This window comes from Semicossyphus pulcher, unplaced genomic scaffold (assembly GCF_022749685.1).
Source record: "Semicossyphus pulcher isolate SPU_LCO1_2020_fin unplaced genomic scaffold, fSemPul1.0.p SCAF_26, whole genome shotgun sequence".
In the NCBI taxonomy this organism is placed as follows: Eukaryota; Metazoa; Chordata; class Actinopteri; order Labriformes; family Labridae; genus Semicossyphus; species Semicossyphus pulcher.
In genome coordinates this window covers 3,878,439-3,905,609 of record NW_027211700.1, presented here as the reverse complement: position 1 = coordinate 3,905,609, position 27,171 = coordinate 3,878,439, and the positions used below count along the sequence as shown (strand labels likewise).

The following is a 27,171-nucleotide window of genomic DNA, read 5'->3' as shown; positions in this document are numbered from 1 at the left end:
AAAACAGCCTAAAGTGCATTATTTAGATATTGCTAAGATAGGAAGACTAGGGAATGTAATGTAACTGCTCACAAACCATGGATGACCTTTAACCTTTGCTGAATGAAAGCACAGATATTGAATCTAAAACAGACCATCTGGAGACTCTGAGGTACTTTCACTAACACTAATTTCCTGTTTGTCTTTAGTTGACCCAAATTAACAGCTATATTTGTCAGGAAATTAGTTATTGATCTTAGTTTTTAAGAGTCAAGAGGGTGAAACAAAAAAGTACAACAGCGCCACCTATATTCATAATGCATTGTTGTTAGTGAAACTTGTGTTATGTTGAGTAATGCCGAGCTGATCTATTTAATGGGATTAAGAAAATGTCCGATATTGGTGCTGTTACAATAAAAATATCCTGATAAGCAACACGCAACAAAAAAATTGACTGATTTTTGAATGGAGTCTGGTCTTTTTTAAAGTAAGAAGCGTAAAGCTAATCCTGTACAGACTGTGGTACATACAATAAAAACTAATGTTCTCATCATATTGCCACTTTAAACAATACAAGCAAGAGAGCAAAAATCAGCATAAACCACCACCACCACAGTTTTGTCACCAGCAAGAAGATATCATATAATCAGCATATTTCCCTGTGAAAGATCAATGTTTATTAAGACAAAATTACAACTTTTATATATAATTTATATTTCATTGTTGTTTTCACTCTCAGAATTGATGCCGAGCTGATCTATGTATTTTTTAGATTAGTAAAACTTCTGATATTGGTGCTGTTAGATTAAAAATATGCTGATAAGAGCACAACTGAAAATTGACCGCTTTCTGAATGGAGTTTGGTTTATTTTTTAACAGTAAATTAAATTGATGGATTAAATTGAACTTTCTGTTTTAAGATATAGAATGAAGTACGAGCTAAAGAAATATACAGAGCGAGTGTTTAGTACTTAAACCACCACCAGGTTATGTGACAATAACAGAACATATCTACACATCATCACTAAACATGGCGATTAAACATGCATTAAAATATCACACTTTAAATCACATGTATTCTGACCCTGACCTGCCTTACACGGCACTACAACCACTTTCAGGTTCTTTCAGTCTCACAGCTAGATCCCGATTTCTCTATGCAACAGTGCCCCCTAGTGGTTCTGTGTCAAACTAAGTGTAATTAGTCGATATTTTACTCACTACAACATAAAATGTTTTTGCTACAACACCACCAACAACAAAGTAATAATAGATTAATCCTAATCTAATTTTAATGCTAAAAGTACACAGGCAGACATGAAATAACACAACAAACATGTGACTTTGAATAACATGGAGGTTTATTTAAAACGTTACTGCGATCACAAAGACAACTTCAGTGTTCAAGCTGCAAATGAAAGGAAAAAATGTCAATTAGTTTTGAATCAACAGTCTGAACAAAAGGGTTTCATTCTTCCTCATACAAGTATGCTTCTTTTTTAAGCCTAGCTTTTCATTTCATCATGTTCACCAAAAGTTTGTGTTTTTGCCGCTGACAGGCTCAGAGTGGTATTTTAAGTGTCTGACAACATTACAAAAAGGATCCCTACAGAGATAGACCTTTTTGCTTTGGACTAAGATGACCAGAAATGGCCAATTCATAACTCACCTCAAAGCCACCAGACCCCATTGACAAAAACAGTCATTTTACATTGCAGAAGGCAGGATTTTCTCGCCTACCGCTGCCTCGATCGATTAGTTTGTTTGTGTTACTGTGTCTTCAACAAGTATTATGTTGGAGCTGAACTAACCATTTAAAAAAAGTAAAGTCAGACAAACAAACATAACAATAGAGGCAGGGGTAGACCAGCAACTCCTGGGTTCCTCAAGGTAAAATTACTGGTTTTGTCAATGGAGTCTGGTTACCTAAAAAAGAGGGATGTCACGCTGTTTCTGTAGGGATCCTTTCTGTAATGCTGTCAGACACTTAGAATAACAATCTGAGCCTGAACTTTAGATCGTACTTAGATCAGATTGGAGCCATTTCAGCCTGTTTTGCAGCTGGGATTCAATAACTTTTTGTAGCTTTTAGTCATTTAAACAAAAAAATGTCCTAATAGGGCGCACTCTCTCACAGATAGTTACCTGAAACACAGGGGAAGATGTAGTTCATCTCAGCCTGGTCATCTGAGAGGACAAAGAAGAAATGAGTCAGAAGTAGAAGAAAAACTGAACATCAATACAGGGAAATATTCTTGTTTTTATAGTTGTGCTTAAAGTAATCGTGACACACATGTACAGTGAGTTACAAGTTATAGTTCCACCTGTTTTAGGAACCTGTCTGAAAAACTGTTTTCTTTAAGATAAACTGCAGCCTTTGTTCTTTTAAGCACTAAAAGAATATGTCCTGGTTTCTCACACATACGTTATAAATTGTCGTATTTGATCCCTCAAAACGTAAAGCTAACCCTGAAGCTTTGCTGAAACTTTTTTTGTTTAAAATAAGCCAGACTCCAAACGTCAATTTTTAGCTGTATGTGCCCCACAGAGATATTTTTACTGTAACAGCACCGAGTTCAGACTTTTTACTAATCCCCAAAATACATCGATCAGCTCGGCGTCACTTCTGTAGAATAACTTTCAATAACAACAGTGAAATATCAACTTTTATAATCCACCTGTCTGTCGTTGGATTCACGACTTTGCCCCAAAGTTACTTGGTGAGGCGTTTTTGATAGTAAATACCTTATTGGTCTGAATATTAGACGCCCCCCCCTTACCAAGACCAAATCTGTTTTTTTATAAGAAACCATGTTTTAAATATCTTTAAATTAAATTATCACATTTAAATGAAATAAAATGCCTTTCACAATTTCAATAAATCATTAACCAACAAAGTGAGGTTTATTTATGGAGCAGTCTTAAAACAGCTGGATGGCGCCATCTACTGTTGTGAACGTATATTGGCTTTTAAAAGTCTAGACCCTGAATGTAAGACGATCCCACTTTTTCAGATGTATTTCAAGGAAACTAAACCCGTCTTATATTCAGACCCACACGTTAATTTAGCCTTAACAACCACTGATTTTTCATAAGACGAATTTACAATATCTTCTTTCTGAATCGCAGGATGTCACTTTACATGTTGACTGATGTGTGACCGACTTACCTGGCTGGTAGTAGTCGTAGATCTTGACCACAGCTGGCTTCAGGTTCTGCACTGGGAGCTCCTGTACGACGTCTAAACTGTGGTTGATGGCTGTGTCATTTGGTAGCTGTTGGACGAAAAACAGATCACATGATCAGAAAGGAATTTTTCAGAACATCCATTATTGTTCCTCACTGTGATTCCTCTCACCTCCCGGAGGTACACCAGAACATGGTCATCCTTTTGTTCTACACGATCCACCAGCAGGGCACCTTTGAGCTGTGAGAAGATTTCATTCAGCTCTATTATTAGCACAATCATTCTGACATCACAGAGGTTAAAGTTACTGTATTAACTCACCTCCTTCAGGGACTCGGGGTCAGGGACGAACCCAGAGAGCATTTTGACATCCAGGATCACCATGTTTGTGGTTCTCTCTTTCCCAGTGTATCTGTAACGAAACCAGAAAAATGAGTTAGTTACAAAAACACCACCAGGAACTACTCGGTGCCAGATCCCCCTGGCCTATTCGATGGATTCCCATGTATTTGCAACACAAGAACATCACCTTCTGGGCTGTATCCTGAACAGCATCCACGGCTCTTTTAGTTGTATGTTACAGATTTATTTAGATGTGTGACTTTTCCATTGTTTCCTTTAATACTTCATGACATGTTTAAAGTGAAAATCTCAAAGTTCTCAGTTTCGATCTATTTGGCCGCACCTTATGGCGATAAAAGGTCGGGCGGTCGCTTTCCTTTTCAGACTGTTTGCTTCATCTGAGCGTCGAGTTTGTTTCTTTTTCTTTGGATTTTCACTTCTTGTTGAAGTTGTATCTGTAGTCATCCATCTTTTCTTTGTTTGTTCAGCCATAGTAGATTACTGTTTACTCGCAACACTTGCAGAGAGCGGAAAAGCAGCCGCTTAGCTCCGCCTACCCTCTCTGGCAGACCAACCACTGCTGGCTGATGGGAAACGCGTCACTAACTGGGCGCCGCTTGTGATTTCTTCCGCAAATGTCGCCACAGACAGCCAGTCTGTGATACTGCAAATGCAAAGGCTTTCATCAGTGGGCCATAGGCTCAGTCACCATTGTGTTACCTCATTCAGCGATAGATAGACTTAACAGCGGTTATTTAAATAAAAATAAATAGTTTGGCCGTGACCACTGTGATGTCATCCATTTGCTAATTAACCCCACTTTCGAAGCCTCAAGTTCCTCGTTTCTATTCAATTTAAACTTACAAGGACGCAAACTTCAGAGTCATCCTGGGTCTCGTAGAGGTGCTTGTGCAGACGGCTTCTGGCTTGACCTCCACCCGGAGCGTGGTGACATCGGTTGGAGTCGGGATGTTGTAGTGAAGAGAAATCTGGAAAAAAAGGTCAACGACAATCTGAGGAATATATCCTTGCATGCTGTGCGACAGTTGTTTTGTGTTGCTGCTTGTAAACGCACTAAATCATGAATCATGAATCCCCTTCAGGGTCCCTGTGAGTGTGTGGAAAGGGCCTCGTACCTGATAACATAGTGGCATGTTCACTGACCTGCATTGAAGCACACGCATTCCCCTTCACCTCCAGGCTGTACTTCCCTGCCCCTTCCTTCAGTACCTGCTCCTGGTAGAGCAGCTTGTTGTTATTGTTCACGTCGAAGGTCAGCGAGCCGCTGGGCGCCTGGATGGTCACTGTGCTCGCACCGTCTGGACTGAACACCAGAGTGGAGTAGAGAGCCAGAGCCTGCAGAGCCACAACTGTGTCCTACAACACACACACACATTATATGAGCAACATATGGAGCATCCCATGTGTTTTTAAATCTTTGTTATTTAAAATAAAACACTAGCTATGCCACAGACATTTCAAAGAACATTGTTTGCTTCATATTTGTCCCAGAAGAGTCCAGTTTCACTCTGTTTGAGCCGTACCTGTGTGGAGGAGAAGCCTCCATAGTAGTTCTGCTGACTGGTCAGCCACCTGATGATGCGGCTGGAGACTCCCAGGTCTTCAGCAGTAGGAGAGGCACCGAGTTTGGCCAGCAGCACATAAGAGCTGATCTCAACAGACAGAGAGGTGGACGTTTCTGATGCTGACTGAGACCAGTGAAGGAAACCTCCTGAAAACAGCCACAAACAGAGAAACAGGCACGAGGTGAGCTACATCCACAGTGATCTCATGATCTCTCGCAGGACCGTAGGGAAGTGTTCTGGTTTCCATTTGTAGTCCGAGTAATATTGACCAATCATGTATCAGCAGGCTGCGGCGTATGCAGGAAAAACGTGTGGAGAGCAGGCAGAACATAATCCACCGTAATGACATCTCAGCTCCCATCAGCGTCATCTGACAACAACTTAGCTTCTTATTAATCTCTATAAACAAACATCTGCAGCAAGTTCAGCAACAATCTGCTCTACATCAAAAATTCAACTTGAGACAAATTCCCTTGACGCTGTGTCACGAAAGCTGTTCAGCGTTTAGATTTCCCGACTTCCTTGAATGCATCAGAAATGATGGCTCGGACCTCCGTTCAACAAACGTCTCATGTTAAAGTAGTGTTCTTCTCCTCTTGAGGACAGACCTGACAAAGCTTCATGTTGTTCCTAATCTGCATCATGATGTTGTTATTCCAGCAAACTGAAGAGCCGTTAATTAAAGTCGATCACAAGAAAATCTGTTTCTTTTTCGGCTTCATCCCGCTGAAGTAAGCCAGAGTGCAGCCTCTGTGTAACTTACTGTTTACAGTGAGACTGAGACTCAGCACAGACAGATGAACAAGCGCTCCTCCGGGGTATGTAATGAACCAAGACATGACAGCATTTATTTTGCTTCACTTTTGATCTGAACACTCGTCGCTTCTCAAGCTGCTGACTGGACTGTAAACAATGCAGCGCACGGGAAAGAAAGTCTTAGCTGGAAGTCGTTTAACGCTAAACGCTGGCTCAACCAGAGAGTCGTTGGCCATCGTTGAGATATTATTCAAAGCAATTAAGCCTGAATGTTTTCCTTAAGTACGATGACTCACCTTCGTGTATTGCAACGGTGTCGAGGTACTTCAGAAGGTGAGCACGGGTGTCCATCTCTCCTGCCAGTGTGAAGACGTACGCCAGCAGAGCTGTGGTGTAGGTGTTCCTGAAGTCACCGATGGACTCTCTGAGGCAGGACAGGCTCCTGCTCACCACAGGCTCCTGTAAGAGATTAAGTAATAGACATGACAACTCTTTCTGGATGACATGGAAAACCTCCCTTCGCATGTGATTTAATCCCTCTCTCTAGAAGCCAAACATCAAAACAGAAATAAAACAACTATCGGAGCGATTTGTCCTGGGTTGAGTTGACTCACAGTTGCGTTCGGGTTCATCTCCAAGAAGGCAGCAGTGATGTACGCACTGAGAGTCACTATATCAGACACACCTCCCTGTGGAGAGGAAGCAACATACAGACGTTTATAATCACTAAACATCCAGAGTGGCATCTATCGTTCATGTCACCATAATGAAACTTTTGATATGACTTTAATGAATTTACCCAAATAATAAAAGGTAAAAGAAATCTGCTCTCAAATGGGAGTCGACACATCACAAACTCTCTACACTAACAGTTTTATCTCACCTTCATTCTGTTGTTGAAGAGTTTTCCTGACGGTTCAAAGCAGCCATTTTCCCGTTGCCTATTTTCCAGCCAAACCTTTGACTCTTGGATCTTTGTTGGGTCGATGAACACGAAAGATTTTGCTTTGGCGAAGGACCTCAGCACAAACGCCGTCAGCCTGAGGATATTGAAGCAAAGTTAGAACACGCTCTGGGTGAATACTTGATTCTGATTGGCTGTCAGTTATTTCAATTAATCTGAGAATTCAAAGCAACAGCCAGTCACAGCCTCTGTTTACAATACATGCTAATTGTTAACAAGCTAACAGCTAATTACAACGATGAGGGACTTTAACATTTATTTTAACCTCTTTGAAGAATAGAAAAAACAATGTAGAGTGTAGTCCTTCAGTAACACTGAACACCACATGATGGCGCCTGTAACACCGCCCGATAGTAAATATGACAACAAATAATAAATTTGTCAACAGAACATGTGGATATGATTCAGTGATGTGCTCACCAAGTGTTCCCCGGGCCCGATCCGAATGTGCTGTAAGCGCCGTCCTGGTGCTTGTAGTTCAGCTGCCTCTGGTAGCCTGTATGAAAGGAACAATGCTTCTTATTATTCTTATAACGACTGTGATGTTCACATTTTCAGATCTGAGGAAATAATTAGATGAGCTGAATGACTCAGTGCTCTTACTTTATTTAATATTCATAATACACAGCTTTGTACGGAAGCCCTGAAGGGAAGTGAGAAAGTGTTTTCGATTGTCTGATCTAAAACATTTTCTCTTGTGTGTTTAGAACTCATGAACAGGTGAAAATAACTTTTTTCTTTTATCAAATTTTATTTCCACACGGGATAACAGACTATCCATCTACCTTCCTACCTATCCATCTTACTACCTACCTAACTACCTACCGACCTATCCATCCATCTTCCTACCTTCCTACCTAGCCTTCTACCTACCTTCCTTCCTTCCTACCCATCCATCTTCCTACCTACCCACTCTTCTACCTATCTACCCACACCTACCTACCTATCCATCTACCTATCTTTGTACCTACCTTCCTACCTATCCAACCTTTTACCTACCTACCTACCTTCCTACTTATCCACCTACCTACCTCACTTCCAACCTATCTACCTACCTAACCTTCGACTTACCTACCCATCCATCATTCCACCCACCTACCTTCCAACATACCTACCTACCCATCCATCTACCTACCTACCTACCTTCCAACCTATCCAACTACCTAACCTTCTCCCTACCTATCTACCTACCTACCGACCCATCCATCTTCCTGCCTACCTTCCAACCTGCCTACCTACCCTTCTACTTACCTACCCATCCATTTTCCTACCTACCTACCTACCTACCTACCTACCTACCTACCTACCTACCTACCTACCTACCTACCTACCGACCCATCCATCTTCCTGCCTACCTTCCAACCTGCCTACCTACCCTTCTACTTACCTACCCATCCATCTTCCTACCTACCTACCCTTCTACTTACCTACCCATCCATCTTCCTACCTACCTACCTACCCTTCTACTTACCTACCCATCCATCTTCCTACCTACCTACCCTTCTACTTACCTATCCATCCATCTTCCTACCTACCTACCTACCCTTCTACTTACCTACCCATCCATCTTCCTACCTTCCTACCCTTCTACTTACCTATCCATCCATCTTCCTACCAACCTACCTACCCTTCTACTTACCTACCCATCCATCTTCCTACCTTCCTACCCTTCTACTTACCTATCCATCCATCTTCCTACCTACCTACCTACCCTTCTACTTACCTACCCATCCATCTTCCTACCTACCTACCCTTCTACTTACCTATCCATCCATCTTCCTACCTACCTACCTACCCTTCTACTTACCTACCCATCCATCTTCCTACCTTCCTACCCTTCTACTTACCTATCCATCCATCTTCCTACCAACCTACCTACCCTTCTACTTACCTACCCATCCATCTTCCTACCTTCCTACCCTTCTACTTACCTATCCATCCATCTTCCTACCTACCTACCCACCCAACCAACTTTTAAAGACCCCTTTCTTAAGTCTGTCTTACATTAGCATTGTCTCTGTAATTGATCGTTATGCTAAACTGAAACTTATGATTTCTTTCGTTATCGATTAATCTGCTGAATATCTTCACAATTAATCGTCTAATCTCTCAGAGCCCAAAGTCACATCTTCAAATAGTTCACTTTACAGTTTCTGCGATTAATAATCAAAAACAAACCAGTAAATCCTCAAATTACGAACTTTGAACCAACAAAATGTTTGACATTCTGCTTGAAAATAACCAAAAACTCTAATTTATTATGGTTTTAATGATAATTGCAAGTTAATCTTAATATCAGAGATTCTTACTTTGTTTTTAGCTTCAATATTAAAGAACAGATACACACCACTGGTCAGGAAGTTGAAAGCCTTGTCCTTGATGGCTTGGGTCAGTTGCTCTGTGTTTTTCAGGTACTGGAGGATGTAGATGTTGGGGGCCAGGAGAGCCATGTTCTGCTCGCCGCACCCGTACGGCATCCGCAGCAGCCCGTCCAGGTTCTTCAGAGCTCGGCCCAGGATGTCACCTGCAAGAAAACACCGACTCACTAACCAGGTCTTTGATTTATAAATGGGTTTGTCCGGGGGAGATTTTGGCTTCACTTTTGTACAACAAGAGGAAGTGGCGATGTGTCGTCCATCTTTATATTCAGTCATTGGATTTTACACATCAAAGTCTGTTTAAAGGTGCTCAGGTGCACTTTTCAAAGACTAATTTCACTCAACATAAATCATCATATTACCCAGGACTGAAACAAGAGCACGGGCAGATCCAGCGATCACGTTGTCAGGGAGTTGTATTTCAGTTTCCTCCGCCAAAGTCTCATCTGTAAACAAACAGAGAGACACTCAGGTATAACTCGGTGCTTAAATAAAGTATAACGTCACATCGACTGACACGATTAGACTCGGGTTCAACCACACTGACCTTTTGGACAGAGCAGCCAGTTGTGGGTCTTTGTCATCTCGGTTCCCTCAGCCTGAAGAGTGAAGAAATATTGTAAGGAGAAAAAGTACAGTGTGGATGATATAAGACGAGTACGGGACAAGAGATATATATTTGGAGACGCGGAGAATAAAAAATGTAATGAAGTAAAATAAGTAATTGTATGATGAAAATCTCATTTTTAAGATACCAACCTTCACTATGAGAGATTTTGTGACAATGTCGATACGGCCTCTCTCCGGCACGCTCACGATCTCGTTGTCACATGAAGCGTGGGACGCCACAGCCTCGGCGGTCACTGACACATTTACGACCCCTGAAACAAAGACACATTAAGTTGGTTTTCACTTGGATTAAAAAAAGGAAGTCAAATATCTAGCTTTTAATATTTATATATTTATTATCTGGCTTTTAATTTGAAGTAATGTTGTAGGCAATATTATTTTATTGTATTTTCTTCACTTTTAACAAATTTTTTGTGATTGATTTCTCACATTTTATTGTTTTATTGTTCAAAATGTTTCTTTTGTTGTCAATCATTGGTCTTATTTTCTATCCACGTGTTTTAGGTTATGTGAGCGGCGCTCAAAGAGAGCGTTCATCGAACATTCTCATATTTTTGGTGAACTGAACGCATCAATTTGCAACTCATGAACGAGAACGTGAGCGTAGTTCACTCTGGAGAAACGCTCTTGTTCCGAGAGGTACCACGAGTTGCCGGGCAGTCGGATTCACAGCACTCGGCACGCATCCAACATGGCTAATGCTGCGAGCAATTCAGCAATTCATAGCTGTGCTGCTGAAGCCAGTTCTTATGAACATTAGGAATTTTATGAACAAATCAGAAGAGACTCTAACGGGAGCTTTTCTGCAAATTGTGCCCGCTGGGTCTTAAAAAATACAAGTCAGAACATGAGTTGCATCAGCAACATATTTGAAATGACAAAAGTGAAAAGTAATAGTCTCGAAGATTTCAGTTTCATTCTCTTTGGCGACACCTTCTGGCGATAAACGGTAATTGCAGGAGTACACTTCGTACACATCCAGACGTCCACGGTTGGCATCCACAGATGTTTGTGGATAATTAATCAGACTCACACTGAATTTTACTGATTTGAGCCACATTTCCAGAAGCTCTAAATACTGAAGCTACAATGCCAGAAGTCAGAGACTCAGTCATAGGAACAGGATCAACAGACTCAATAATAATTGTTTCCAATTGTTTGCCAAAAGCAGCCTGACCCCCGTGGCAGCCTGTAAACCTTTATGTTCACACCAGCTTGATTAAAAACTTCACCTAAGGCTGAGGGGTCCATGGTCCAGCTGAGGGTCTTGCGCTCACTGCCACACAGACAGGATGAGTACTGGTCACCGGAGAGGGGGGTGAGGGTGTAATCCAAGGAGGGTGTTGGGGTCACAGTCACCTGTTCAAAAGAGACAATGCATTTTATGACTGGGTATATATTCAAAATGCCAACGCTTGATGAATCTGTAAGAGAGTGAAAGGCTTCTTTACAATAGCATTGATAAAGTTTTGACCTGGAAAAGACAGCTGAGTATATATGATGATCTTTGATGTTAAAATGTAAAGGGAAACCTGTCTTGCTGTGTAATAACACTTCTGTACATGTGAAATAATTTCGTTACCATGATGCAGCTGGACAGGTAGTTGAAGACGGTCGCCTTCAGCTCAAAGTTCTCCCCCCGGATGATGGAGTACGGTAGGCTGAGCTCGAGGAAGAAGGGCTGGAAGACCGTGATCTCTTTACGAGGAGCCAAACCGAAACCCTGAGAGGACAAACAGAACGCCTCCGTCTCCCAGGTGGTGATGGTGTCGGGGACAGTGAGGGGCACGTCCTTCATTCCCGAGTCCCTGAATCAGCACAAACACAGAAGCCAGGAGACATTTAACACATATTTGCCTCTCTTATCTTAAACATGCACACACCGCAAGTTCTGAAAATGATGGCACAACACTCACTGCAGGTTCATCCTAAGCAACGTACCATCCCATATAACCCTGTACTCCTGAATCCTGAACTGGAGGTGACATTGTTTGTTTTCTGTCAACATTAGCATAGCTAGCTAACGTTAGAGTGTTTACAGATGGTTGGAAACACTGTCAGCGGCTCTGTCTCCTCTCTCTCTTATTGTTGTGAATCACTTGGAAAGGACAATGTAGTCATCCAGATTTGAAGTCCTTTATATCCAGAATGTTTTAGATTAGGGCCTGATGAGTCTGCCATAACATTATGACCACCTGCCTAATATTGTTTAGGTCCCGGCTCGCCTTCTTCCCATAGTGCATCCTCCATCCACATGATGTGATTCATCAAACCAGGCCACCTTCTTCTATCGCTCTGTGGTCCAGTTCTGATACTCATGTGCTTTCTGCGGTGGCACCCTGACCGGTCTGCGGCTAACCAGCCCCATACACAACAAACTGTGATGCTCTGTGTGTTCTGACACCTTTCTATCAGAACCAGCGTTAACTTTTTCAGCTGTTTAAGCTTCAGTAGCTCTTCTGTTGGATCGGACCACACAGGCCAGCTTTCACTCCCCACGCGCATCATTGAGCCTTGGCCGCCCATGACCCTGTCGCTGGTTCACCGGTTTTCCTTCCTCGGACCACTTTCGGTCGGTCCTGACCGCTGCAGACCGGGAACACCCCACAAGAGCTGCAGTTTTGGAGACGCTCTGACCCGGTCGTCTAGCCGTCACAATTTGGCCCTTGTCAAAGTCGCCCACATCAACTTCGAGGACAAAATGTTCACTTGCTGCCTAACATATCCCACCCACTGACAGGGGATATTGTAACGAGATAATCAATGTTATTCACTTCACCTATCAGTGGTCATAATGTTATGGCTGATTGGTGTACCTTACTAAGTAAAATGTCTCTACAAATAATCATACAATCACATACAAAAGGTAGAAAATCTGTGTTAAAGCTCACCCAACTTCCACCAGGTCCCATATCCAAGTCTCAGGGAAAAAATTGCGGACTGTCTCCACTGGTGTAGGGGTCCCGCCTCTTTCAGGACCCGCTGCACCAGCTACACCCATTCTGGCCATTGTAGGAACCGAGTCATAAACTACATGATATTCTATAAAGAAACCAGAAAATGTTCCATCAGAACACGGGATGGCAGCTGAATTAATGCAAGGATGGTATAATACATGAAATAAAAAAGTCACCATAGTGGTTTCTGTGGTATTGTTCTCCTCTATAACTGAGGCATGTAGGCGTTCGAATAAACAGATTGGTTGCCATCTTCAGCCCTACATTCTGAAAAATCCAACAAAACACAAAAAGAGACCATTAAAAGTTTGTAAAATGTACAACAACAAAGAATTAAATATTGAACACATACCTGGAAAACGTTGTGAGCATCATCTGTGGCGCGGTGTCTGCGCCTGTATGGCGCAATGGATCTTACTGATCTCACTAGCAAGCATTCAGTGGGGTCTTCAGCTGCGTATGGAATATGGGTTGATTTTCTGACCGGCAACAAATTAAATATCTGGAAAGAAAGGAATGGTTACAATGGTAAGGCAGCAAAAATGAGTTTCCTTCACTAAAATCAATCTCTCAAGCTCTCTGGCATTTAATTTAGAGTAATGTTATAGAACTACCTTTATCCCATGTGTTTATGTTTTCTTATTTAACTTTAAATAATTGATTTTTTACATTTTATTGTTTTACTTTTGTATTTTTTTAGTCTGTTGTTTTCTGTTCATATTTTCTCTCCGTTTGTTCTATGTTTGTATCAATGACTGTATATATAGATGGACGACGTGTCTCCGTCTGCTTCCCACAAAAGTGATGCCAAAATAGCCCCCGTGATAGGCGCTGCCATCTTTCGATGGTGACGTCATTTGGAGCCAGAGACTGCGCAGTAGAGATCGGCGGGTGTAAGCCACTTCCGCCAACCAAAACACACGCTTAACTTACCGAAAAAACAGCACGGATCCCGCACACCGGCGTGTTTAACAGCAGAACAGCTTCTCTGTGTTGGTCTGAGGTTAACGTTCACAGGTATAGAAACTTCAATGATTGTTTTTGTTTTACGTCTCCTCTCGCCGTTCCTCCTCTACTCTGCTAATCCGGAGCAGAACGCTGCAGGAGCCCGATTTGTCAACAGAGCTGTCAATCATGAGGTCACACCCCCTTTTTATAGCATCAAATAACTAATTAAAAATAAACGTGTCAGAAAAATGAACACTTGGACATAAATCAGCATGATAAGAACTATAATGACAGAAACCATGTTTGAGAAAAGTTTATTTGGTGTGTATTTTGATTTTATAGTTTGACTCATGTCCCATCTGTTAACATGGAGGAGGCGGGCTTTATGACCTATACTGCAGCCAGTCAGCAGGGGGCGATAGAGAGGGTTTGGTGGCACTTTTAGGGAGCTGTCATGTCGTCCATCTTTTTATATGGTCTATGGTTTGTATGAAAGGTTCCATTTAATTAAAGTTGAGTTGAGTCTTGTTTAAAGGAGTCAGCTGAGGTGGTTCAGGCAATTAAACAACATGAAATGAAGATTACATTACAGCTCTGAGCAGTGCATGATAAACAGAGAGTTAGATGAACCTGAGTGTTCATGGAGATTAGTGGATACTTGGTTCATTTCAGTATTTAATTGTCTTACAAAATATTCGATACCAAACAGCTAGCTTTACAACTGGGTAAAACTTGCAACAACATCTGCATTGAACTGACTTGATCAGCTGTGTTTTTCAGTCGGTAACAAACCAAGTAAAAGAGGAAAGATTGACCGTGAATAAATCTGTAACCTTTGGATGCCTGATGGCAATCGATGGCAATTTTGTGCTTCATTCCTTGTTCATTACCTTGTCTGTATTCAGAGTTTTCCCGGGCTCCTTGATGAGCACGCTCTGGTCGACAGCGCTCACACCACACAGAGAGTCTGGCTGGGCCGTTATCTGCAGGGTGTTCTCCTCTCCTGGGACGGCTGAGGACGGAGAAAACTCCAGCGAGACCTAAAACAAAGAGTGTCAGTGTGATACAACTGTCTATTGTACTTCAACATCTTTTGAGAATGCTTTTATAAAGTCTTACTGCTGTGTTTAAGATCGTAATGTGTATAAATGTAGCAGGAAAAATCATTATCATTTCACCAATGTCAAATTGATCTGCAACTGAAAGATGGATAGTGAAAATCCGGAGGGAAATCAGGTTATATTTCAAGTAAAGAAAAAATACATATTAGCTAGCTATCGGGCCATATCACTAGTTATTACACGGCTGTGTTAAATACTTGATTCTGATTGGTTAATTACGGCATTCCAAGGTCTGTTATTCCTCAACAATAGACCGTTGTTATGAAGAACAGACCGTTGCTAGGTATGAGGCTCTAATCACACAATCTGGAGGACTAACTGTAATCATATCAATCCACAAAAAGAAGTCCGGTAAATTTGACATTGGTCTGTTTACAGAGGAAATAAAAGAAAAGAGACGAAACAGCGGAGAGAAAGCAATAAAGGTTAGACGATGCAAAAGCTAACAATGAGATCTACAAACCTGAAGACGGCACATGAAGTAGACATTAAACAGAACACAGTACGGGATACGGCGGCGTTTAAAGACGGTGAATGGAAAGGAAAATGTCAACAGACTCTGACAGTGACGAGACAGAAAACCTCCATCAGGTGCTGCGCTCATTTACAGAGGAAATGTTTCCATTTAATGCGAGTAACAACAGCTAGCTTAGCTCATTTTAAGAAGGCTACAGAGTTAACCGTTCCTATGGACGCAGCTCTCACTGTGAGTGTAACGGACTATTTCTAAACGGAAAACGGAAAAAGCTGTGTCATAAACCGAGGAACCATTTCAGGGTGAGATGTGCTAACATCACTGTTTAATAGCATTACCCATAGCCTACAATAGGAATGGAAATTCCTTGCTTAGAGTAAAATTAGCTAGGAAGTGGCTCAACGCTAACATCACTCTCTGACATATAACATGAGAAATGGGAAAGTTAATTCCTAGCTTACATTTCAAGCTTACATTAATTATTAGCTAGTAAGTGGTTCAATGCTTACATCAATATTTGATAGTGCTACATGATATGACAGGAAAGGCATATATTTCCAGCTAACATTATTACTAGTTAAAACAACGTATTTAAAGTCGAGCTGAAAAGGCATTTTGAGAGTATCTAGCTTCCGTATCGTGACGTATTTCCGAGTGAAACAGGACGTGCAGGCGGGACATATCATGAGAGGGATTTGATTTGCTCGTTGAGAAGTGGGCGTAGACAGACGTTCTCCACAGCGCAGTAGCTAGCTAACTGACCGAGCGTTCTTGGTGCTCTGCGGCTAAATGTTGCAGATTGATTGACAGGTGGATGTCATGATATTATTGGTTGTTACTAGCTTATGTAAGCACGCGTGCTATTTTGTTTTACGGGAAGAAAAAATCATCGGATTTTGATATAAGAATACGAAGAAATGGATTTTCTGTATTTTTTTTGGCCTATATTGTCAAATAGATGCACAATATTACCGGGGATGTGATCTAAAAGGATTAAAATGACATTTTTCATTTCACCTCGATTTTAATAACCTATTAGCTAACTTTAGACATCAGCTAGTGTTGAAATTCAGCTACTTTCAATCTCAAATTGCTGTTAGCTAGGAAGTTGCTGAATGCAATACAATAGGAAAAGAAAGCAATATTAGCTAACTGATTTAGCTTCCCGTCCTGAGTTTGCCTAAGAGGAAAATGGCTGCCATTCAAATGTGGTGAATATAACCAAATGTTACATGATTCCACACCCACGTCTGTCTACACACTGACCTTGTGACTGAAGCATTTCTCAGTGGAGAAGTCAGCATTGTTGGCGATCACTGTCTCACTGGGGAGGACGGCGTAAGCAACAACCTGGACTTCTGGGGCCATGTCTGGAGACACTTTCAAACTAAAGGACACCTTGCCCTCCGTCACTGAAACAGCAAACAAGCTTTTATGTCATCAATTCATAATTCATAGTTTAAAATGTATCTGCTGAAATTTGTTTCATAAATGCTAATGCAGGGTAATAACTGTATGCATTCCCAACATGCATCATGCCAAACCAAATGTGTACAAATTCAGGTGTCATATTTTTGGTCTAGATATTCAAGCTTAACCATGCCAAAACCAAACGCAATACCAGGAACAGTGTTAATTTCATTAATAAAAATTACAACGATAAATGTCAACAACCTTTTTTCTTTCTCACAAGCTACAAATAGATTGTTGATAAGAAAAACTCTGATGACACGCATGTTTTGTTTTCGTTAACGAGACAAGACGGGACTCAAATGTTAGTGGTTATGAAATTTTCCCACAATAATCTGTCTGTCAAAATACAAGCTATGCATTCCTGTAACTGGTTGAATTGGTTGAGGGGCGTCTGCAGATCCCCCTGAACCTGACCTTATTACTCATGATGTTAACTTATTTTTTAACGTAGTGCTCTGTATTAATGAGAGACAGAGAGACGCCCTGTGTCTACAGATTAGGTGGGAGAGTCTCGGCTAGATTATCAAAGGGAATCCGGATATTACACAAGTAAAAGTGTAAAGAGATGCTGGTCTTTACAGATATAAACACTTGGTACAACCTGTCACCTTGATACCAGTTTCTGATACCTGTATAAGACTAATTGGATTGGGTTAAAGAGACAAGACTTTCTGACTCAAAGTTACCTCTATGTACAGATTCTACATAGAAAGGTTGGGACGTGGATTTCTAGGAAGGCAAGTGTCCTGGTTTTCGTTTAAACTACGCTTGTAGTCCGAGTAATATTGACCAATCACGTATCAGCAGGCTGCGGCGTATGCAAGAAAAACAGTCTGTGAAGAGAGCAAAAGTGAGGACGATTTAGCTTCTTATTAATCTCTATAAACAGACATCTGCATGCTAACAGCTAACAAGCTGTTCTAGATCTAAAATTAAGTTGAGATGAATTCCCTTGACGCTGTGTCACGAAAGCCGTTCAGCATTCAGATCTTCCGACTTCCTCGAATGCAACAGATCGATCCGACCTCCGTTCAACAAATGAGCATTTAAAAAGTTTTCTTCTCCTCTTGAGGACGGACCTGACAAAGCTTGAATTTTTACTTCTTACAAATCTGCATCATGATGTTTAAATTTCAGCAAAGGTAAGACCCGTTAATAACAAGTACATCACAAGAAAGCGGTTTCTCTTTCTGTAAAAATGCAGCACGCGGAAAAGGACGTCTTGACCTGAAGTCATTTATGCTAAACGCTGGCTACACGCCCGGCACATTGAGCATCTTTGGAAAGTGCTGGAGAAGACTTTACGCAGCGGCCCGACTCTCTCATCATCAATACAAGATCTTGGCAAAAATGTAATGCAACTCTGGACGGCTAATGTGTGGCGTAATCAAAGCTAAAGGCGGTCCAACGAAATATTAGAGTGTGACATTTTTTGGGGCCAGGCAGTGGATAATGTATATGAGACCCTAAATTACAGACCCAGAAGGCTTTTTTGTGTGTTTCTAGCAGCTTTAAACAAAAGTTCAGTTAATCATTGCAAAGTGAATAACTTGTGGTTGATTGACTGAATGAATCAGATATAATCCGCTTCTCCCTTTCTCTCAAAGAATAAATAAAACAAACATTTACATTATTTGCCCTCATAATTAGAATTTAGTCCCTGGACTCATGATTAACGCCTTTTCCTACCTGGTTTATCGTCCACTTTAACTTGTTGAAATCCTTGCATTACAATGGCTCCTCTGGCTAAGACCTGTGAAGTTCAAAAGACACAAAGAATGAGATGTATTACAGATATTCTCTTGAACAGCAGATTACTAACAGTCTTTGCTTTTTCACCATGTTTGTCACAAAAATATTACACTTAGAAAACGTTGACCCACCAGATACATCAAATCCGCTGCGCCCTGGTCCTCCCCAACTACAGTGTAGCGGATGGATATGTTTTCCTCTGTGTCACAGCGAAGTGGTTTACCCTTCTGCTGCACCTCCAGGGAGCTGACTGTTTTAGTATCCTGAGAGGTAGCTTGGGCCAAAGACACTGTGTGCTCTCCGGTTTGATGATATGGAGTTCGACGCCCGTCGTACCTCGGCACGGGTTTGCTGCTTATCTACATTGTGGAGTTAAAACATCAGAGGTAAAATTCTGTGTGTTGTAATCAAGCTTTGACAAGACAAAATCACTGTTTTCCACCCTTACGTCACTACTGTTTACTTAAAAGCCAATATGCGAAGATTTTTCTGGTTATAATAATGAGATTTATAGTCTCTAGAACGCTAAACTTGCTTTTCTAAACACTATTACAACAACTGCATGGACTTTACAACAGGCTATGACGTTATTCTAAATGCCTGTCATGTCCAACTGCATGCAAAATCAAACAAAATGAAGATTGTAGCAACTTTCAGCACATCGCTTTGGTTTTCAAGCGTAACTTTACATAATTAGTTCCCTCTCACAGCTCTCATGAGTCAGTGTTACAGTCAGTATACTACCTCCACAGTACCAAACAGCAGCTGGACACAGTTATAGACTAGCTAAATAAGCTGATAATGTTCTAATGTGTTGGTAGAGACCAAAACAGAGCTTTAAGTAGAGTGAATACTGTAAATTCATCAAAGCTTCTTGTGTCGGTCTGAAGCAGATATTCACGCTTATGGAAAGTTCAATGACTGTAGTGTTAGTGTTAGTTACGTCTCCTCTCACCGTTCCTCCTCTACTCTGCTACTCGGGAACAAAACGCTGCAGGAGCCCTATTTGTCAACAGAGCTGTCAATCATGAGGCCACACCCCCTTTTGACAGCATCAAATAACTAATTAAAGATAAACTTGTGATACACTTGGACATAAATCAGCATGATAAGAACTAACTATAATGACAGAAACCATGTTTGAGAAAAATGTATTTGATGTGTATTTTGATTTTATACTTTGACTCATGTCCCATCTGTTAACATGGAGGAGGTGGGCTCTATGAGCTATACTGCAGCCAATCAGCAGGGGGCGATAGAGAGGGTTTGGCTTCACTTTTAGGGAGCTGTCATGTAGTCCATCTTTTTATACAGTCTGTGGATGAGACTTTAATGCATCTCCACATCGTACTTACATGGAGGTTGAGTTCCCTTTTACTGTCGTCTGTGCTCATTGTGAACGCTGCCACTCCCTCGCTGTTAGTTGTAAGATTCTGCAGCAGATGTGCCGACCACCTCTCACCCTCAAACAGGTACAGCGGCATGTCAGGAATGGGTCTATCATCGTAATGAACAGCTCTAACCTGTTGGAAGCACAGGGGTGTATCACTGAGGATGCTTCAGTTGTTGTGTGGAGACTCACTCTGATGAAGTGAAGACCACGTGCACTTACTTTTCCGGACACATCTGATCCTTGCTCATAAATCTTGGGTGTGTCAAAAAAGGACAGCTTTCCGATTACATAGGAAATCTCTATTCTCTTGTGTTGTTGGTGTGAAATACCTGTACAAGAAGCCTCTGTGTTACAACTCTGTGTACACCATATAGATTAAATCCATGACATTGTAATTCTCTCTTTTTAAAATATTAGATTTGGACTTGCCTGTCCCCTCCTCCTCCACACTGGCCTTGAGTTGGAGTGAATCTCGCAGCACTTTTTGGTCAATTCTTGTGAAAGTGGAAATCGGGAAGATAAATGTTGCACAGCCTGTCTTATCCGCCTAGAAAGTGAAAAGAATGTGAAGAATTCGAAGGAAATTAAAGTGAATAGAAAGATTTGTTTCAAACTCTCCACCTTTATACCTGAATTGCTCCTTAAGAGTTTGAATTTAAAATATACAAACTTTAAACTGGTTACAGGACTTTTGATATTCTCTCATTTGCTCAGTGTTTTCTAAGGTGCCCCCCCCAGGTAAATCATAACATTTCAAAGAACAAAACACATTTCATACAACAAATTACTTTAAAGAAAACACAAAAACAATTTCAGAAAACAATCTTGGAACCCATCGGCTATAGTCTGACGACGATATATCCTCTGGTGAACATGTCTGGTTCAGCCAGCGTTTAGCAATAAACAACTTCCAGCCCAGACTTCCTTCTCCGTGCGCTGCATTGTTTACAGTCCAGTTAGCAGATTGAGAAGCGTCCGTGCGTTCAGATCAAAAGTGAAGTGAAATTCTCCCTCCAGATATGTCAGCAAAATAATCGCTGTCATATCTTGGTTCGTCCCATCCCCCGGAGGAGCGCCCGTTCATCTGTCTGTGCTGAGTCTCAGCTTCACTGTAAACAGTAAGTTACACAGAGGCTGCACTCTGGCTTACTTCAGCGGGATGAAGCCCAAACAGAAACAGATTTTCTTGTGATTGACTTTAATTAACGGCTCTTCAGTTTGCTGAAAGAACAACATCATGATGCAGATTAGGAACAAGTCAACATGAAGCTTTGTCAGGTCTGTCCTCAAGAGGAGAAGGAAACTACTTTAACATGGGAAGGAGGAGGTGCTGGTTTAGCTCAGTTGGTAGAGCAGGCGCCCCATATATAGAGGCTACAGTCCTCGTTGCACTGATCGCAGGTTCGACTCCCAGTCTGCCGATCATTTGGTGCATGTCATCCCCTGCTCTCTCCTCCCAACGTTTCCTGTCTATCTTCAGCTGTCCTGTCAATTAAAGGCAAAAAGCCCAAAAAATAATCTTTACAAAAAAAAAAATGAGAAGGAGGACCGAACCATCATTTATGATGCATTCAAGGAAGTTGGAAAATCTAAACGCTGAACGGCTTTCGTGACACAGCGTCAAGGGAATTTGTCTCAAGTTTAAATGTTTGCTAACAGATTGTAAGCTGAACTTGCTGCAGATGTCTGATTATATAGATTAATAAGAAGCTAAATCAGATGGGAGGATCAGGATGTCATTACGGCAGATTGTGTTCCACCTGCTTTTGTTCTCCACACAGACTGTTTTTCTTGCATATGCCGCAGCCTGCTGATTGGTCAACACTACTTGGACTACAAATGGAAACCAGGACACTTCCCGTACTAAAATCCAGTCGCATGTCAATAGAATTTCACAAAGCATAACATTTCATACAACAATACATTTTACAAAATATAAAATAATAAAATACAACTCTTCAGAAAATGTTGTTGTAAGTTTGCAGTGTTTCCTTTGAAACGCCGTTGTGTTTTGTGATTGTCATCGTGTTAGACCTTCAGGGTCACCATGTTTTTAAACCTTTCTTTGATAATGAAAGTTCACTAACTCTCTTCAACTGTACCTGCTGTGTCTCCATGTGGGACGGGGCTGTTACCTCTGGATGTTCAAGGCTTACACCATAGTATCTGCCATGATAGCGACTAAGAGGTCGGTGCATCTCAACTATAATCTTACCTGGCACAGGCTGTCCGTATGTGTACCTGAATAGATGGACACAGAAAAAAAAGTTCAACAGTCATTTTCAGTCATTTTCTCACCAAACTGTATGAGTGAAAGAAATTTGACTTACTTTGCACAAACTTCAGCTTTGAATTCTTCCTGCCCAATACTCACTTCATCGGATACGTTTATTTTTACTTCAAATTTCGGCAAAACTGCAGATAAACCATTCATTGTTAGCATTCTTGCTTAATGACAACATAATAAATTGGAGGTTATAAAGATTAACAATAACTTACCATACTTCTCCACCTTGAAGTAGTGATGAATTTTAGCTTCACCAATCGTCACGATGATATTGTAGCCTCCTTCGCGAGCCTCAGAGTTCAAGGAGTAAGAAAGCTGCAATATTCTGCCATTTGATGTTTCAGTCAACCACTGTCCAATCCTGTTGTTGGCAGAATCCTATTCAACAAAGTACAAATAATTAGGTAATGTATTTATCTACATGACAAAAGTAGGAAACTAATGTGAATACAGGAAGAACACGTACATTTTACACAGAATTCAAGTGCTAATCATGCTGCTTCACAGTGTAAAAATAACATGATATATTGGAGTCAGTTTATATCTTTGTACACAGAAGTTGTTGATAAAATAAAACGTGTAAAACAAAACACACAAAACATATGTAATGGAATATAAAGAGATCATAGTTTACGTCTCTATGGGAATATGTCTGTGAAGGTTCTCAGTCATCCAGGTCATGGTTATTAGCTGCATTTTCCATAGAAATTCTAAGCTTAATCCAAAAGGCAACTGGACTCCGTTGAAGTTCTTGAAGACGTTTCACCTCTCATCCAAAAGGCTTCTTCAGTTCAGTTTCAGCGTATAGTACTAATAACCCACAGAAGCGTATATTTCTAGCTCCGTCCACCAGTCAGTTTAGAGCTGAAGAAGCCTTTCGGATGAGAGGTGAAACGTCTTCAAGAACTTCAACCGAGTCCAGTTGCCTTTTGGATTAAGCTTAGAATTTCTATGGAAAATGTACTCACCTTCCAAAACACTGCAACCAACCGCACTTCATTTGCTCATTTCTGGTTAATTTCCAGATTTTAATTGCCTTTCTACTAGTCATATTTTGAACATACTAGCTTTACAAATATTCAAAATGGTATCCCACAAGGGTCCATACTGGGTCCTATAATATTTGTAATCTATAACAATAAATTAGGTTGAAATGTTAATGACACAAAGTTTAATTTTTATCCTGATAACATCATGATAATACTTGAGTCTGACTTCAGTTTGTTACGAGTTAATATAAAAGATCTCAGGGTTTTTCTTCGCTTTTCTGTTACCTTGACTTTCCAGCCACCTTACAGGTGTGGAACATCAATTACCAAGTTGAATTTACAGTAGAAACAATGTTGAGTGGATATTTTCTTACCTCAATTTCGATGATATTGTACTGAAAAAAGCGAAAAAGAGGGATGCATTAAAAGACGATTTCATTTATGTTGTTGACATCACAAAATATTTATTTTTTATTATTATTTTTAATGAGGGTTGTTATCCTGATCCCAGCTAAAGGGGAGGATGTAAGATGGAGTTCAGGAACAAAGTGTAATATGCTTTTAAATTGGTCAAACAATACAACATTTGTTTAATTGTTACAGTGATAAAGCACATAAAGTAGACATCACATATTAAGCGCCTGAGTCTAGTTACGTAAAAAACGAACAGGACTTTGTCCTTGCAAGATAAGCCCCAAAATATCTGTCAATCAAAACTATTTAATTAAACTTTTTAATTACTTTATATTTGTTACAATGACAGCAGACAATCACATTAGAGGTTTTTATCTTTCGACCTGACCCTGGGACCCGAACAGGGACCGGTATGGGTCCATGGTTTTTTATGGTCGGTCTGATCACATCCCATTCTATTACAGGGGGTCCCCGGGCTTTATTATAATATTATTATATATGTGTACTTTTTGTACAACAGGGCCCTGGACATCCTTCAGGTATTAAATCCATTAAAATATACCCAGATCAGCCCAAACATCTTTGGGGATCTACATAAGATCGAGAAAGGAGAGGCTGTTCAAACACTCACCAACTGACTGGAAGGTCTTAACTTGCTGTCCAGTGAGACGACTCTGAAATGCACTGAAAGATATTGAAGCGATTACATGTAGCTTTTACAGTTTATCCACTGTAGTTTAAAACATCCTGACAGACCTCTGAAACTTAAATCTGTAATTCTTAGGGCCTGATAAGACAGGACGCTTTTAAGCAGCTTGGGGCGGCTTTTTGTCATTGTTTTCAATGAGAGGCTTTTTGCGCGCTGCTTTTGCTTTGCAGAACGCCTCGCTTTTCTCCGCTCTGTGCGCCTTGCGTTTTTTGAGGAAACGCTCCGAGCGCCTCGAGTCGAAAAAACTTCAACTCAAAGCAGAAAAGAGCCCGACGTCATGGGCGTTTTTTCTCATTGTCCAATCGGATGAAAGGAGAGGCGGGCCTTCTGTCAGTTTACAATGTAACAGTTAGGTTAATGACAGCTAATGATTCGGTGGTTGCCTTAACAACAGTAGGGGAAAAAAGCCGCCCCCGCTAAAACGCGCTCTGTCTGATCGGGTGTTTACTTCCACAGTGTTTTACAGCCTGCAAAGCGCGTTCTGTCTGATCGGGCCCTTAATCTGCTTCTCTGCCAAAGTCTGAGCACTATAATGTTAACATCATCACAGATAAACAGATCAATGTTACCTGTTTGTCCAGGGAGGTAGATTGGTTTATCAGTTTGGACGAATGTGCTTGGTCCGTAGGTTTTGATCATGACTTTTCTGACTTCCTTTGAGTAGAATGTTTGTCCTCGCACCTCCACCTCCAACATCATAACTTCATTTTGAACTGAAGGAGGCTGTGACACACAGATATTTTTATTAGACACCAAGGGTACCATTAACTCCTCAAAGATGTATGCTGTTTTTAAAAGAATTTACAGATTCATCGCATGTGTTTGTTTTTTTACAAATATATTGTTACCCTGGTATGGATCCCTAGCTTCTATAATAGCCATTCCATTTCTATTTTATTTTGACCTATTAACTTTAACTTGTGTATTATGTGACTTTCATTCCTCAGTTGATAATGGAAAAATTAATTAATAAAAAAATTAATAACTAATTTGCTAAAATGACCTAGCTAACAGTTTTGTTAGCTAGGTCATTTTAGCTAGGCAGTAATGCACAGCTAAGAGTAATGTTAACCAGGCATTGGTTGAATGCTAATATTAGCTGTTGTGATTTAGCTGTCCTTAGTGAGTTATCAAATAGATTGGACTTTTTGAATTTGGTTTTCTTGTTACTCTTTTTGTATTCTGACAGACAGCAAATTTGAAAAGAGCAGCTCTGTTTTTCAGTTTTTGGCTTTGAGCACCGAGCGAACATTATTGTTTGGTAGTGTTACAAAAGTGACACAAAAGGAAAAGCATACATTTCCAGCTAACGGTTATGTTAGCTTGCTGATGGTATTGTTAGCTAACAGTTTTGTTGGCTAGGTAATTTTAGCTTGGCAGAAATGCATGGCTAAGAGTAATGTTAGCTAGGCATTGGTTGAATGCTAATGCTAGCTGTTGTGACTTAGCTGTTGGTACTTAGTAGGTTATCCTCTCGTTACTCATTTTTTGATTCTGATAGCAAATTTGAAAAGAACAGCTCTGATTTTGAGGTTTTCAATTTTTGTTTTTTGGTTTTAAGCCCCTAGCTAACACTACTGTTTGATAGTGTTACACAACACGGAAGGAAAAGCATACATTTCCAGCTAATGGTTATGTTAGCTAGCTAATGGTATTGTTAGCTAACAGTTTTGTAGGCTAGGTAATTTTAGCTAGGCAGAAATACGCGGCTAAGAGTAATGTTAGCTAGGCATTGGTTGAATGCTAATGCTAGCTGTTGGTACTTAGTAGGTTATCCTCTCGTTACTCATTTTTTGATTCGGATAGCAAATTTGAAAAGAACAGCTCTGATTTTGAGGTTTTCAATTTTTGGTTTTTGGTTTTAAGCCCCTAGCTAACACTACTGTTTGATAGTGTTACACAACACGGAAGGAAAAGCATACATTTCCAGCTAATGGTTATGTTAGCTAGCTAATGGTATTGTTAACTAATAGTATTGTTAGCTAGGTAGTAATGCATGGCTAACAGTAATGTTAGCCAGGCATTGGTTGAATGCTAATGTTAGCTGGTTTAACTCCCCTGTCCTCAGTGAGTTATCAAATAGAAAGGTGTTTTTGAATTTGGTTTTATCTTTACTCATTTTTTGATTCTGATGGCAAATTTGAAAAAAAGCTCTGATTTTCAGTTTAGTTTTTGTTTTTAAACGAAAAAACAGCCTGTAGTTTAGTTATTCATTTATAGATTCTGATGGAAAAGCTGATTGTACTTTAGTAACCCTGACCTTTGACTTATGAAAGCGCATTGTGAAACCCCTTTTCTGCTGTCCTAAGGAATGTTTTTTATCATTTAACACATTTTCAGAGAATTTAAACGAAATGTCGAGAGCTGACTGTAAACTTGTTGCAGTTGTGGAATTCTAGAGTGGATGTCTTCTCCATGAGGGTTATATTCTGTTCTTGGGACATCAACTTGACGGTCATGACCAGAGTCTCATTGGGCTTCATGAGACTCGCACAGAGCTGGGTTTCAGCTCCGGCTTCGATAACTGCAGGAATGGTGACCATGTACTGCCTGCGGACACAGGAATTATACACAAAGAAAAAACTCAACATATCTTAGAAGATAGAATTTCCAATACTGCTTAAAATCCAAGAGTTGTTTTAACGCTCGTTTGAAATGAACGTATCTCCTGTGAGCATGTTACAACAATATGAAATAAATGACTATATTCTTTTGCTAGTTTTTAGACAGTACGCGTGAACTTACGGCCCTGCCACTGCCTGATCCGCAGACATCCAGCTCAGATAGACAAACAGTGTCCATGTCCACGTCTGAACCCCAGGACGACCCAT

General features: G+C 40.7%; 1 protein-coding gene across 1 annotated transcript; it reads right to left on the bottom strand.

Moving 5' to 3' along the window:
* Positions 1–1,355: 1,355 nt before the first annotated feature.
* Positions 1,356–27,171, bottom strand: LOC138604555 (alpha-2-macroglobulin-like). The gene is made up of 36 exons (XM_069676488.1): positions 27,086–27,171; positions 26,710–26,890; positions 24,910–25,063; positions 24,263–24,315; positions 23,592–23,612; positions 22,441–22,606; positions 22,272–22,356; positions 22,044–22,182; positions 20,371–20,488; positions 20,161–20,270; positions 19,904–20,071; positions 18,680–18,907; positions 18,486–18,549; positions 16,590–16,735; positions 14,618–14,767; positions 13,132–13,281; positions 12,956–13,046; positions 12,714–12,864; positions 11,405–11,630; positions 11,055–11,181; positions 9,952–10,073; positions 9,740–9,791; positions 9,555–9,638; positions 9,162–9,338; positions 7,235–7,310; positions 6,734–6,890; positions 6,465–6,539; positions 6,147–6,309; positions 5,053–5,240; positions 4,673–4,885; positions 4,373–4,497; positions 3,488–3,578; positions 3,338–3,406; positions 3,149–3,254; positions 2,125–2,166; positions 1,356–1,387 (listed from the first exon to the last, which is right to left on the bottom strand). The coding sequence occupies exons 1-36, from the start codon at positions 27,169–27,171 to the stop codon at positions 1,383–1,385; spliced, it is 4,359 nt and encodes a 1,452-aa protein (XP_069532589.1). The 3' UTR covers positions 1,356–1,382.

Bases quoted from the DNA above. Each gene is read 5' to 3' on its own strand.
- LOC138604555 (XM_069676488.1), bottom strand. From the start codon at position 27,171: ATGGGTCGTCCTGGGGTTCAGACGTGGACATGGACACTGTTTGTCTAT. The intron at 16,736-18,485 runs GTAGGAAAAGGC...TTGCTGTTTCAG, and splicing joins TAAAGTGGACGATAAACCAG to TGACGGAGGGCAAGGTGTCC. The intron at 11,182-11,404 runs GTAACGAAATTA...TCTTTTGAACAG, and splicing joins ACCTGTCCAGCTGCATCATG to GTGACTGTGACCCCAACACC.